The sequence below is a fragment of the Leishmania major genome, chromosome 4 (genome assembly GCF_000002725.2).
Source record: "Leishmania major strain Friedlin complete genome, chromosome 4".
NCBI classification, from domain to species: Eukaryota; Euglenozoa; class Kinetoplastea; order Trypanosomatida; family Trypanosomatidae; genus Leishmania; species Leishmania major.
This window is the reverse complement of record NC_007245.2, coordinates 331,477-345,541: the sequence shown is the minus strand read 5'-3', so window position 1 is coordinate 345,541 and position 14,065 is coordinate 331,477. Positions and strand designations below refer to the sequence as shown.

The 14,065-nt window shown below is 64.0% G+C and overlaps 4 protein-coding genes across 4 annotated transcripts; all 4 read left to right on the top strand.

Annotated features, from left to right (window-relative positions):
* Window positions 1-815: 815 nt before the first annotated feature.
* On the top strand, window positions 816-1,358 carry LMJF_04_0880 (hypothetical protein; the record flags this gene model as incomplete). Its single annotated transcript, XM_883506.1, has 1 exon — window positions 816-1,358. One exon carries the CDS (start codon window positions 816-818, stop codon window positions 1,356-1,358), a length of 543 nt encoding a protein of 180 aa, XP_888599.1.
* Window positions 1,359-3,416: 2,058 nt separating this feature from the next.
* Window positions 3,417-7,142, top strand: LMJF_04_0870 (hypothetical protein; the record flags this gene model as incomplete). Its single annotated transcript, XM_883505.1, has 1 exon — window positions 3,417-7,142. One exon carries the CDS (start codon window positions 3,417-3,419, stop codon window positions 7,140-7,142), a length of 3,726 nt encoding a protein of 1,241 aa, XP_888598.1.
* Window positions 7,143-10,494: 3,352 nt separating this feature from the next.
* On the top strand, window positions 10,495-11,724 carry LMJF_04_0860 (conserved hypothetical protein; the record flags this gene model as incomplete). Its single annotated transcript, XM_883504.1, has 1 exon — window positions 10,495-11,724. One exon carries the CDS (start codon window positions 10,495-10,497, stop codon window positions 11,722-11,724), a length of 1,230 nt encoding a protein of 409 aa, XP_888597.1.
* Window positions 11,725-12,498: 774 nt separating this feature from the next.
* On the top strand, window positions 12,499-13,701 carry LMJF_04_0850 (putative serine peptidase, Clan S-, family S54; the record flags this gene model as incomplete). The annotated part of the gene is made up of 1 exon (XM_883503.1): window positions 12,499-13,701. One exon carries the CDS (start codon window positions 12,499-12,501, stop codon window positions 13,699-13,701), a length of 1,203 nt encoding a protein of 400 aa, XP_888596.1.
* Window positions 13,702-14,065: the final 364 nt, after the last annotated feature.

The window sequence follows — 14,065 nt, the reverse complement described above, 5'->3', positions numbered from 1 at the left end:
GCATTCACCGCATCCATGAGGTGAGCACTGTGCGAGCAGAAAGAGGGATGTGGAGAGAGGGGGAGGTAGGAAGGGCCCAGACGGATCGGTGTCTGCCTCTGTGCACGTGTGTGTAGGACAGAACAGCGCCGTGCGGAAAACGTGGAGGTGATGAGCACCTCAGCGGCGTGTGCAGGTGCATTCACAGCCATCTCTCCCCCCCCCTACACACCCACACACACACACGCACACACGCACACACACACACACACACACACACACGCACACACGCACACACACACACACACACACGCACACACACACGCACACACACGCGGTGGCTCGTGCAGGAGAAAGCGGGGAGGGTCTACGCTCGGCACAGCCGGCGAACAGAGAGAAGCTCGTCTGCACGCCCCCAGCCACTCCGCATCCTCGACCTCCGCCATTCTCATCTTTCCCTTCGCTCCTTCGCCACCAACACCACCACCACCATTACGACCCTCCCACCTCTCCTCCGTGCCAGGGAGTCGTCGCCTGCCGCACACACGCACGCACGCACCGTGTTGTCGCGGCTGTTTGCGTCGACGTCGCTTCCCCACGTCTCTCGTGGTGCTCTTTCGTTGTCGACTCCTCTCGCACACCCCCTCCTCTACACCTTTTCTGTTTTCATTGCCGCCGTGGCCATCGCCGTGAGCGGCAGCAACAACAAGCCGCGCCGCACACGGACGGCTCATCCACTGCTCTTCCCCGTTCACGCAGAGGCACACGTGCGCCGGAGACCAGATGCGAGAGAGCTCGGCGCAACCAACGGAAAAAGGGTAAGAGCCTTCCTCATCATGCGTTCCACGCCGCACGGCCCACCTCCCCATCCGCGGACCTCCTCGGTCCGCCAGGACGCGATTACGTACCCCTACGCCTACGCTGCACCTGGTCGACAGGCGCCGTCTGCTGGCTATGAGCACGACGACAACACCACCGCCGAGGCGGGCCCCACACGCCGCTGCGTGCCCGGGCGCGGAAACCGAGCGATGCCTGCAAGCAATACTGGCCCCTATCCTAGTGATGTGAACCGCACTCTTTCCTACCCGGAGCCCGCGCCGGCACGCACCGCCGCGCCAGCCGTGGCGATAATGCAGCCGTCGTCGCCCTTCGAACAGGACCACACGCCGGTTGTGTACACGGTGCAGAACACGACCACCGACACCCACAGACACGAGACCGAGTACGGTGGGGTTCTGACAATCCGTACGACGACCGTAACGCGCACCATCACAGAGCGCCTCGTGGCAAGCGATGAAGACGACGACAGCAGCGAGAACGGCGAGGTGTACCTGGACGACGCGCGAAATGAGGCGTCAGTGCCGTCTCTGCATCGTTGAGCGAAGGACACGGTCTGTAGTGCAGCAGCAGCAGCAACGCATCCTGTCTGCGGCTCACCACCGCCTACTCTTTTCTTCGCTCTTGGTCACCGTTTGTGTTGTCGCTTGCCTCCCTGTGTCTGTGTGTCGGTCTATGTGGTGGTGGTGTGGTGGAGGGGAAGGAAGGAAGGGAGGGCACGTGCGCATGCGACTGCCGTCCCTGTTTCCGCTCTCGCCCTCGTCCCCACCTCCCTCCCCCCCCACACACATACACACATACACGCGCACACACCCTCAACCGACTTGAGCATTCCGAGTGCCATGTACTCCAGCCGTCTGTTCATCTTCCCCACCCAAACCCCTTCTGCATCACACACACGCACACAACTCACAACTCTCCCTCATGGACCACTCTCCGCCCTCCACCTCCCCTCTCCCCTCACTGTATCCTTCCCTCACTGCTTGGCGTCTCGCGTGTATGCCCGATCGGCGGAGACACACACGTACACGCGCACGCGTGTACGTGTGTGATGCGGGAGGTGGCACGCGCAGGGATGAAGTGGCGCGCTGGCTTTGCCGAGCCTGCTGCCTCCCCTCAACGCCTACCAGCGTGTGGCTATCCGCGTCGTCGGCGCACACAAGCCGACCCACACACATACACAGAGTTGGGGGTGGGGGAGGAGGGGACAGACGCGCCAGGGCGCGTGGATGCGCGCTCACGGGTATCCTCTCCCTGTTCACTCACGTGTCTTCATTCTTCTACAGTGGCTTCCCTGTTCGTTCTCCTCATTCTCTCTCTTCTCCAACGACGGCACCGCATACGCACCCAACCTGCGTCGCCGCTTGACCGCCCCCACCCCCACCCCCGCTCTCTCTCTCTCTGCCTCACACACACACACACACACACACACACACACACACACCTGCCCGCACACACGTGGCATGGACCGGCACTAACACCAACGCCGACCCCTCCCCCCCCCCCACACACACATGGTATTCACGTCGTCATCATCAACCGCAGCAACACCAACGACTAGAGATTTTTCGTCCGGCTTTCCTGCTCTCATCTCGGCGAACGCCGCCGTCGCGCCCTCGCCTCTTTCACTCGCACGCACGCATACACACCTGCATAGTGTGGTTCCGGCGTAGGTGCGAGGCGTTGTAGATACACAGTGACCTCCTCCTGCCCCCCCTCTTCCGTCAACGAGGAGAAAGCACTCGGGGGGAGGGAAGGAGCGGACGGGCGCGGGCCCACCGGCTCCTACGCGGTCACTCCTCGTGCGACTCTCAAAGTGAGGGATGTGCGCACCCGCAACGCATCGGCCCCTCTCGCTCGCTCGCTCGATCTCGCTCTCTTTTTTTTCGCCCTTCGATTGCCCCGACGCACGGCTTATCCTCCGCACACACTCTCGCGTACCCGTGTACTAGGGCCCCTTCCCCCTCCCCCTCCCCCTCCCCCTCTCCCCATCCACCGCCACCACTCAGCCTCTGTGCCTCCTCGCGCGCGTGCAGTGGGTGGCGTCCATCATTGCCGTCGGTGCGGCGCGTCGCGCTCTGTGTGTGTGTGTGTGTGTGTGTGTGTGTGTGTGTGTGTGTGTGTGTGTCTTGTTTTCTGGGCTCCGCTTCAATCATAGTTTATACATTATATTTTCATCTCATTGTGTTGTGTGTGTGTGTGTGCCATGTGCGTGCGCGTGTGTATACATCAGCGTCTTCTCCGGCTCGTTAACCTCACATCCGCTCGTGCTTCCGCGGGTTGTGCTGCGCTGCGTTGTGTCGCGTTGTTGCAAAGTATTCCGTGTTGTGCCTTCCACCTCTGTCGTGCGCTCAGTGTCTCGAGGTGCGCTGGTGGGAGAGCCGGCACGCACGTGTTGCCCGTGCGATGCGGGTGAGCGTCTCCACCACTACCACGACGACGAAACAGCAGTCCACCACAGTCCGCCCTCGAGGTTATATTGACGTGCTGAGCGACAGCGACGACAACAGGGCTGTCGCCTTTCGTTCAAGAGTCCTCTCTGGCGTCACGCGTTGCCAGGTAACGGATCAGGTGCGCAGCTTGCACTTCCAAACAGCGCCATGACGGCGGACAGGGTTCGGAGTGGTAGCGCGAGTCGCGCCCTCAACGGGATGGGACTTCCAGCGAGCAGCACAGTCGCAGCGGCCCCGCAGCCACAGCAAGGGTCGCTTGCAGCGATGTCTGTCCTGCCGCGTACAGGCAGCAGTTCTCAGCAGCAGATGAGGCTGGAGGCGACAAGTCGCGACGGGGCACCGGCACATGGCGTGCTGCTGGGCAGCCTCACAGAGTACAGGCCGGGATCTGCAGTCGCCTACGCGAACTGGGCTGCGGCAGCGCGGGCGTCCACCGGAGCCAGCGCTGCAGTGCCCTACCCCTCCACCGCCGCTGTCCCTGCGCTACGCGCCAGTAGCAGCCGCGACCACAGCGCTGGTTCTCCGCCGGAGGCTCTGTCACTCTCTGCGCAGGGAAGTTCTGAGAACCTCTTCGAGCACAACGCACCCGGAGCTCGTCAGGGCGGCGTGCAAGGCAGCGGTGCGCCGCCTCTGGCGCCGTTCCAGCATCGCACCTCACTCGACGCCGGCCTGCAGGGTGGCGACGTCATCGCCTCCCAGGGCCTTCGCGGTAGCAAGCACTCGATAGCGGTGCTGAAGGTGACGCCCGGCGGTAGGGTGCAGGAGTGCACGCGGCCACCGACATCCGACTCCACCTTCCAAGCAGACGGCGGCTGGAGCACGCCGGGGGTGCATGCGGCACCGGTGCAGCCCCCGCGCAGGACATCATTCAACCAGGTAGGCAGCACCACCCAGCTTGACTCAGCCAGCGCAGGCGTGCAGGTGGAAAGGATCGCCCCCGTCAGCGAGACCTCCTTGTCAACCATGTCCAGGGCCCACGTGGCGATGCCGCAGGCGGTGGCCGCTGACGGAGTTCGACAGCGGCCGCCGCGACGTAGCTCCACCTCCTCCAGCGCGGCTATTGTCCAGTCATCGCCCTGCGTAGCAGCCACCACGGCTGCGCCGGTGGCTGCGGCCAAGTCGACTCAGCCCGCGACTTTTCCTATGCCGTCCTCGACGACGACCTCGTCGCCGGCCGCCTCCACGCAACACACCGGCTCCCGGTTGTCGTGCCAGTCCTCGCACGGGCCCCCTCGTAGCACGCACAGCCCTGAACGGTCAACGACGGCGTTGACAGCAGTGAGTACCGATGCCGCGCTGCACCATCGCCCCTCGTGCAATGGCGCGGTGCGCGAGGCCGGGGAGCCGCTCCTCATCGGGTCCTCCACCCTGCAGGTGTCGACGACCACTCTCACAAAAACAACGAAGAAGGTGCGCTACCGGCTCCCGGACGAGCCCTTCGACCCCGACGCGCCGGACCCGTCCGACATTGGCGGCCTGAGGGCAGAGGAAGAGGCAGCGCTGCTGGACCCGGTGAGCTACACCCGCGCCGTGGATGAGGTGGCTGGCCGCTACCCGATGCTGCTGCGCCGACCGAGCGCGCAGGGCGGTGATGCGCTGCGTGGCCGCCGCGGCTCCGCAAGCAGTCGGCTCGGCGATGGTGCGCCGCGCCCAACGTTCCTCCTCGATGACGGCAACCGCTGGGCGCGCGCGACGAACCGACCTACCGTGGCGACGACGCGCGACCCGTCCGGGACGGCGACGACGCAACTGCCTGCCCCGCGTATCCTGCAGAAGACCGGTGTGGCAGGCAAAACTGCGGTCCCCGACACGAACAGTGGGCCCTTCCCTGCTCACCAACGTGTCGCAGCTGACGGCAATACGGCGCAGGCGTCCAACGGGGAGGAGGCGGGCGGCCACTTGCTCCAGCGCCACGTCCAGCAGATAGCAACAGGCAAGCAGCTCGTCAAGGGCACTGCCTTTGAGCCGCCTTCGATAGGAAAGCAGCATACGGTGCGGTGCCGACGAGCGCAAGACGAGGATCGCATGAACGCAGCTGCCGCTGCACAATCCGCTCTCAAGGACAAGGGCAGCAGTGCAGGTGCCGCTCCACCAGAGTCGCGGCGCCGGCGGAGCGGCAATCTGGAAGGTCTCTATGCTGAGATACTGCGGCGAACTCAGCAGAACCGCCGCACCATGTTGCCTACCACCATCCCGCCAGCCGCTGTCCCACCGCAGGCGCTGCCTCTCCAACCACCAGGGGCGGCAGTAAGAGCAGCGCGGCCGACCACGGAGCGTCGCAGCGGACGGCCGCACCTGTCCTCCGCAGAGCCGGCACCATCCCAGCGCGGCTCCGGTGTTAACCCTGGCGTCGCGCCGCGCCTGCCCCACACCGCGCCACAGCCGTGGTCGTCCTCGCAGCCGTGCATCCCCATCTCCCATGAAGAGACGCTAAGCGACAGCGAGATGAGCAATCGCAACGGGTACCGCACACCCCTCATGTACTCAGCGCCACAGCGCGAGCAGCAGGCACCGACGCCGCTGGCCAGGGCAGGAGCCACGGCCACTGGTGGCGCAGGGCCTCGCCTCTCCAACTCCGTTCTTCACCCTAGCCCCGGTGTTCCACAGCCGTACCAGCAGCAGGTTGTGCCGCCGAGACTGTCATTTTCTCTGACGCGTGGTCCCCCTCCGTTGGCGGGAGGAGGGCGGCCGGTAGAGCCGAACCAGCACCTCGACAGCGCATCACCGCGTCCACAGCAGCAGCAGCAGCAGCAGCAATGCCCTTCCCCACACGTAAGGCCAGGCTACGGTGTGGCGGCGGCGGCGTTGAGCACCGGTAGTCACATGCCTGAGTACACGTCTGGTCGCTCTGGCAAGTACACGAGTGCCGTCTTCGCACCGCCACCGCCACCGGCTAGCGAGCTGGACCACCTTCGCCGCAGCAGCGGCGGAAAGCCGTGCGACTGCGTCTCCGGCTCACATGCGCCTCCCCCACCACCAGCGCGAGCGCAGCCCTCTCAGCATCCACTCTCCTCGTCTTCCTATGGGAGCAGCGCCTATCGGCGCGATGACGAAGACGGCGAGGGGTACAATGCTGCACCGTTCGACTCGCACTACCCTGCGGACGAGGCACACGCCGCTGGCACACACGCGACGAGTGTCACAGTGACCGCTGTCGGTAGGAACAGCGCCGGGGCGCCGGAGCAGCACAGCTGTGCCACGCATGTGCACGGAGCGCCACAGGTGAACAACGGCACCGGCTCGTCGTCCCAGCAACGAAGTCGCTCGTGGCAGCACGCTGAAGTAAACCTGCCGCAGCGCACGGCAGCCGTGCACAAGGAGAACCTGCGGGCTGAGGGGATGGAGCGGCCGCACGACGAAGGCCGCTCTCATCATCGAACGCACGGCTCGGCGCTGCCGCCGCCGCCCCACCCACCTCCAACCACCTCCGCTGCCGCATCCTCCTCCACTGCACAGCGCACGGCAGCAGGTGCTTCCGGCCACTTGCGCTATGGCAGCAGCAGCAACGCAGTCCACTCCACTACACTGCGGACGCCATCTGCGGTGGCCAACGCGCCAACACCGACCTCCCACGCGGCCTTCGTCACCTCACAGGCGGAGTACAACGAAGCCCTCATGAGCACCAGCTCGTGTACCACGGACACGCAGCCGGTCGCCGTGTCGGAGTGCGGCGAGGACGAGATGATCACTGACGAGGACGACGGCCTCGTGAAGAAAGGTCCCCCAGTGCTGGTCCTCGGAGATGAGGTGTTCACACCGGACGGCTACGAGTACGTGAAAGAGGGTGACGAGTACGCAGAGTACGACGAACAGTCCAACACAGAGAGCGAAGACAGCAGAGGCAACCACCAGGAGCTCGAGGAGGAGCGCTGAACCGGAGAGCAGCAGCAACTGCAGCAGCACAATCACCTTCGACGACGCCGAGGAGGAGCCGCGCGGTGCCACGAACGCAAATGCCGGCAGTGCCGAATAGGATGTGCTGAAGGTGTGCCTGCTCCATCTCTCACTTCCTTTCGCGAGACGGCTGCAGCGCGGGTGGGGAGGATGGTGTGCGCACCACCCTGCGCCTCTGCAGCCGTCGTGTGTATGTGTATATCGATGTGTGTGTGTGTGTGTGTGTGTGTGTGTGTGTGTGTGTTCATGTATGTATCTACGTGTGTATTTCTCTAGGTGGCCCATTCTCGCTCTTGCGGTGTCCGCCCACCTTCCACCATGCCGGCCGCGCCTCCGCCGGTGATGTGCGCTCTCTTTCCTTTCTTTTTCGCTGCCACGTCAGCGCGGTAGCGGCTGCGATGCTCCCATACCCGTCATGCGCTCACAGGTACGGCGACAAGAGGCTGCCGCTCACCCGCCCCTTGCTTGCAGCTCTCGCACTGAGCGGGAAGCAGGAGAGCCGATACTTGGCGTGCTGCGCGGACAACAGGATGCAGCCCGCGACGCAGAAAAAGCATGTGTGGTTGCCGTTGTTGCGGGCGCGCTCTCCCTCCGCATGGCGCCTAACACGGTCCCTGCCGCGGTGGAGAACGGCATTCTGCGACACATCGGAGCCGATGTGCGGGCGCTGCGGGCTCGTCGCGTGTGCCTCATATTTCGGTCTGCCTGTGGCCATTGCGGGTTGGAGCACAAGGACGGAGTCGGCAAGGTTGCCAAATCAGCAGCGCAGAAGGAGGGGACGCCAACTGCGTGGATTACAGGTCTCGTCACCGGTCTTCGACGCCAGGTCCGACATCCCCCGCAGCCGCGCTACACACGCCGAGACAAGATATTCCTGGCGGCAGTCGTCCCACACCAGATGAACAAGAATGCTGAGCTCACGAAACGGCCGGAGAACGTGCGGGGCCGGCCCCGCACGTGCTGGTGTTCGCACGTTGGATTCCTGCAACGGCGGGTGAGAGGCGGCGGCAAGACGGTGTGCTGCCCACTGCCAAGCTGGTATTGTGGTGCCCCCTCCCCGCTTGTGCCTTGCGATGAGGGGGCGGCATACCAGGCGTTGCGCCCAGTATGCCGCGCGCGAGACTCGTGGATCGCTCGAGGCCCGAAGCACACCTCGCTGCACGCGATGATCTTGCATGCAGTGACCTGATGACGCACGTCTCACTCGCACTGCACAGGCTTCCCCCGTTGGGTGTCGATGACCGCCCCCTCCCCCTCTCCCTTCCCGACCACCCTCTGTGCCCCCTCAGTGCGCCACGCTATGCGCTCTGTGTGCGCGGGTACATGCTTATCCGCTGGCCCCCTTCTGCTTTACCACACCCACTCCTGTCAGAGGCTTGCGGCTGCAGGGGAGGGCGGAATGCCACCTGCCGCCAGAGACTCACCGCAACGTTCCACCCGTCGTCGCACATACGGGTAAGCCATCCAGGCACACCCCTCCTCCCCCATCCTGCAGACGCCAGCGTCTCCGTGAAGCAGGCGCCGCGATGCAGAGAAAGTGAGCACTGCGAGCACGCGCTGTCAAAGCACAGTTGGCATGGCGCATCGCATCTGAGCAACGCGTGCAGAGGTCAGCCGGGCGGGAGTGATAGGCGGGAAAGGGTGCGGCAAGACCCTATACTAATCAGCCCTCGCCACCGTGCATGCGTGCGAGAAGCATGCGGCATCTCCCTACATCCGACCAGATCTGCACTAATGCAGCACAGATGCCGGAAGCTTGACGAGAGAACCCCGAGTTACGCCATCGAGTCATCGGGAGTCCACGGTGGAGAGCCCCTGCACCGCATTACGGGATGCCGCTACTTGAGGTGACCGAGGGAGAAGCATGCCATAAGCCGACAGAGCACAGGGCCTCAGAGGGCCCTGACCCGAGGCTGGCTGCCGTTCTCCCTGAGCACATCCGGCATGCACCTATGCCCACCCCCTCCTACCCGCGCAACCGATGCCCTCGCTTTCTGCCCTCGAGCAGGACCCTGGAGGTGGTCCGCAGTGATCGAAGCGTGCGGCTCACCCGTGCGCGTCTGGCGCCACTCGCACAACACGCATCCGAAGAACGAGCGCGGGTGTACAAGCCGAGCCCGTCAGACGCGGGGTCGAGATTCAACAGAAGGACGGTTCGCCCCAGATGACCAGGACTCAGCCGTGGTCCAGCAGCGACAGGTAAGCTGTGGCTGCGTGTGACGCATACACGGGGTGCGTGCCGGCACGTTCGTGGTGGTAGGATTAGCACGGTGTGAAACAGAAGCCTCTCGCTTCTCTGTGCGTGGGTGGGGGTGGGGTGGTGGGGGGGGGGGGGGGCTCCATTGCTGTGGGAGTGAGACACTGGCTGCTGCGGATTGCGGCGCCGGTGTAACGCCTGCGACGGATCATACGCGCTTGCCCACACGTCCCTCACCGCCCGCGCACGCGCACTTTCCTTGCCGATGCTGCCGGCAGCGCTGTGCCCGCCCTCGCTGTTTCCCTCTCGTTTTCTTCGCCTCGCTTGGCCCGTTGGTGTTTGCGATCTCACCTTCTTCTGTGCAATTCGTGCACCCGGGTGACGGGTGGGGGGCAGGGGAGGGGGCGCACACCGCAGCGCGTGGTGCCTCAGCGGCCAGTGCACGCCCACTCTCCGGGTGGAAGCCGAGCAGACCTCCCCCTCCCCCCCCCATCCTATCTCCTTGCCGGTGCCGGGCCACTTCGCGTGGTGGCAGGGTCAGGGTGCCTAGGACGTGAGAGGGGGAGGTCAGAGCAACCGGCGGCCGTGCACACGCTTGTACGATCCATATGGACGGGCGACGTGCCAGCGTGGTTGGAGCGTGTCTCCCCGACCCGGGCCCCCCCCCTCACACCGCCTACCGCTGCTTGGCACCACGCGGATAGGGGGGGGGAGAGGGAGGGGAGGTGCCTGTGGCAAGGCCGTGGGCGGGCGGCGTGGACTGGAACTCACCTCGCATGGCAGAAAGATGGACCGACCGGACGGAGAGAAACCACAACGAGGCGTTCACACCTCTGCCGCGGTTTCTTCGCAAGCCCAGCTCGGCTCTCACGGAGGCTGAAGGATCTCGAGAGGGAGCGCGAGGAGGGCGAGAAAGCTGCTGTCCACTGCTGGTGGTTCTTTCAGGAGCATGCGTCCGTGTCTCCGTGCGTGTGTGTGTGTGTGTGTGTGTGTGTGTGTGTGTGTGTGTGTGTGTGTGTGTGTGTGTGTGTGTGTGTGGTAAGCAGCAGAAGAGGAGACGTGCCCACGGACAACATCCAAAGCACGAGGCAAGAAGGTAGGCGCTGCGGCTCGCATGGACGCCGGGGCAGATGAATGAGGCGGTGCGTCATGGCCAAGGGCGAGGATCCCGCTCATGTGGCGGGCTGGGACGACCGTCAGGACGCGGTCGAGTGGTGGTGGACGGAGGCAAACGACTCCAGGGGACGCCAACGATTGGAAGCTGCTGCTGCTGTGGCGGCGGCGGCGGCGTCCTCAACTGTGGGTCTCCCTCTTTTTCCGCGCTTCTCACCAGGCCGACGACGACGACGCCGCCCGCCCGCCCCCCCCCCTCCTCCTCCTCCTCTGTTCCTCAGCCGCCACCTCCACAGCATGCCGTGGTTATGGTGCACATGCGTCAAGATGCAGATGTACTACACGCCTACTGCTCTCACGTGTCCTCTCTCCAACTCTCTCGCTGCGCATGTGGGCCACATCATCGTTGGCGTGGCGGCGCTGCTGCCTTATTCTATGCTCCTCTTTCTCACTGTGATGTGCAACCCGCGCAAACATGAGCCCGTGCTCCGAGCACAGCGGATACGTTGGTTGACTTTCCACTCGCTCATGTTCCGACTTCTTCGATGCATCACCGCCTCGCCGGCTGTGGCAGCAAGCGTCGCAGTCGCAGCAGCCCAAACACCGACCAGCCTGCGCCCTGCTGCGGTGTGCCGCCGTGGTGTTCACTTAGCACCGTCCGTACTAGCCGCGTCGGCACCACCGCCGCCGCCGCAGCAGCAGCAGCAGCCGACTTCCGCCGCAGTACCGGCAAGCACCGCCACGTCGACGACGACCATCGCGGCTGGTCCCTACCGCCGCGTCGGGAATGTGTTCATCGTTACGTGCATCGACCACCCCTTCAAGTTCTCGTGGGAGGTGAACCGCATGCTGCGCGAGCTCCGCCTGGAGTTCATGGGGCAGACTACCGTCGTGCCGGACATCCCGCCAGTGCGAAAGCGAATTTGGCGGGTGCGCCACGTTGTCCGCGTCGACCAGCTCGACCTCGACGAAGCGAAGGCGCTCATCGGGATTCCGGAGCACATCTCATTTCGTGATTTGGCGGGGCAGATCCCACCAACGTTTGGCCGGGGCGGCTCCGTCGCCAACCCGCACATGCGCAGCAAGATGAACTTTATGCGACTGCGGCGCATGCGGCTGCGTGACGTGATGCACCGCGATCAGCTTGAGAAACGGCTCCTGGAAGAAAGGCATCATGCACTGCAGCAGCAGCAGCAGCAGCAGCAGGGTGGTGGCGAAGCAGCAGCAGCAGCAGCAGCGACGACTGCGTAATACTCTTTTTATTATGCCTTCGTCACGGGTCGGAGGAGGGCGTGCGTGTTGCGGAAGCGTGAGAACGGGAAGGATCGATGGGTTTGCTTCCATGCGTGCACGCTAATCCGTACAAGCGCGTTGTCGTCTGCGTGAAGGTGTGTGGGTGTAGTTTCGTGTGCGCCGGCTGGAATCCGCGTAGCCCTCCCTCTCCCAGCGGATGAAGGGAAGAGGAAGTGATCAAGGAAGAACACGAACGCGTTGCTGCGTGCGCGGAGCTGGATGAGTCCTCGCAAAAGACGACCCGCCAGCTACCGTGTCTGGACGTAGTGGATGTAAATCATCCCTGCTGGGTACTCCCACGGCAGTGGTGGTGGTGGTGGCTAGTCCGTGCCTTGGGGCCCTCGAGCAGCGTGTTCCCTGTCGTGCTCGTGACGCGGTCACCCCGCCCATCGCTTCTCCGATCTCTCCACCCTCTCTCCACCTCTGCCTCTGTCTCTCTCTTGCACGTACTTCGCGTCGTCGGCCTCTACACGTGCGCACAGTGTCGTCCTCCTCCACGCTCCTGCCTGTGGGTTGCGCGGTGCGTACGTGCGTCACCTGAGTGTGCTGGTGCCTGTCTTTCGCGTCTCTACCACTGCCTTTACAGTGCAACCTACTTGGGGCGTTTCATTTTGTGCGGTTGCGTGCTCCGTCGTGCCTGCTCACAGACGTTGTCTTTCTGCCTGTGCCCCTCCGCCACCCTCACACCCACACCCCTCACACCACCACCCCTCATCGTTCCCGTCGCTAAGCATGCAGCAGCCATGCTTCTTTGCCGCGCGCTGTGGCGCACAGCGGATTTCGCGGCTGGCGACAGCAGCGGCAGCAACAGTGTCGTCATCGCCCGCGATAATGCGCTGCGCCATGAGCAGCAGCAGCAGCAGCAGCACTAGCAGCAACGGCCTGCTCACGGTGCACGCCTCAGCAACCGCCATGCACGCCCTCCATTCGGGGTCGCTGCCTGTGTCGTCGACGCTGACGCAGCGGAACCTGTCGGCGCTTGCGACAAGCCTGACCGCCCTTCGCACGATGCGCGGCGCCGCTACCATTGTAGTTCCGGCGCGCGCCTCGTTCTTCGCGGGAGCCGCGGTCTCGCCAATGGCGACAGCGTGCTCGTCGCTCTTCGCTGCGCAGCGCTGCTACGGCGTCGCCAGAGCCACCCGCGTTGCGCTCTCCCCAAAGAAGAGCAACGAAGGCAGCGGCCAGCTGCAGGGCGTCAACAACCTCGAACGCTACAAGGGAGAGGAAGAGGACGAGCAGAAGAATGGCGGTGGCAACGAGCAGGAGAACCCGTTCAACATGAACTCCGGTCCAGGCTACCTGCCCTTCCCCCCGCCCTTCCACACCATCAACATCGTCATGATCCTCTTCCTCGCCAACGTGATGTGCTACCTGATCATGAACCTCGGCAATGACGACTGGCGTGACTTCGTGGTGGAGCACTGCACTCTTTCACACGAGAACTGGACACGCATCTACCCCCTCTTCACGAACGCCTTCTATCAAGAGAACATCCTCCAGCTGCTCATCGACTGCTGGCTGCTCTGGCAGTTCGGCGACACGATGCTGGGCTTCCTGGGCAACACGCGCATGACCTTTTTCGCGCTGCTGTGCACGCTCGGGGGCAGCGTCATCCATGTGGCGCGGCAGAAATTCGAGCTGTACTACGGAATGGACGAGCTGGAGGTGCGTGGCCGCTGCTACGGACCAAACCCGTTCATCATGGGTCTCGTGGCGATCGAGGGGCTCATCTTCCGTCACCTGAACTTCATTCAGCAGCCGCCGATCCCCTTCCTCGTGCTGACGGCGTTCGTTATGGTGATCGACGTTTGGCGCATCTTCACGACGAAGCCGGAGGAGCACGGCGCGGCCACCGGCGGTGCCCTCATGGCGTACCTCTTCTGGGCCCTGCCGACTCGCATGCTGGGTCTCGACAAGCTCACTGCCACGCTCTAGGCCGGAAAGAACGCAAGGCGGCAGAGAGGAGGTGCGAGGGATGGCGATGATGATGATGATGCTGAGAGCAGCGGCTATGGCGGCATACGCCGAACGGTGCAGGCGCATCGAATAAACAGCGCCCTATCAGGCAGAGCCCCACGCCAGCAAATCTGTGGTGTGCTGGGTGCTAGGGGGAGGGAGAGGCTTCAACGGTCATTGCCGGATAGCGTGCGTGCTTCATCCATTCTCTGTCCTCTTCGGTTTTTTTTTGCTGTCCATGCGCCTCCGAGTGCGCGTGCGAGTGCACGGCGACTTGTACGTCGCAGCAGCGCTGATCACAGCGTAAGTACTCAGAATGAGGGGAGGGATGATAGGTATGATG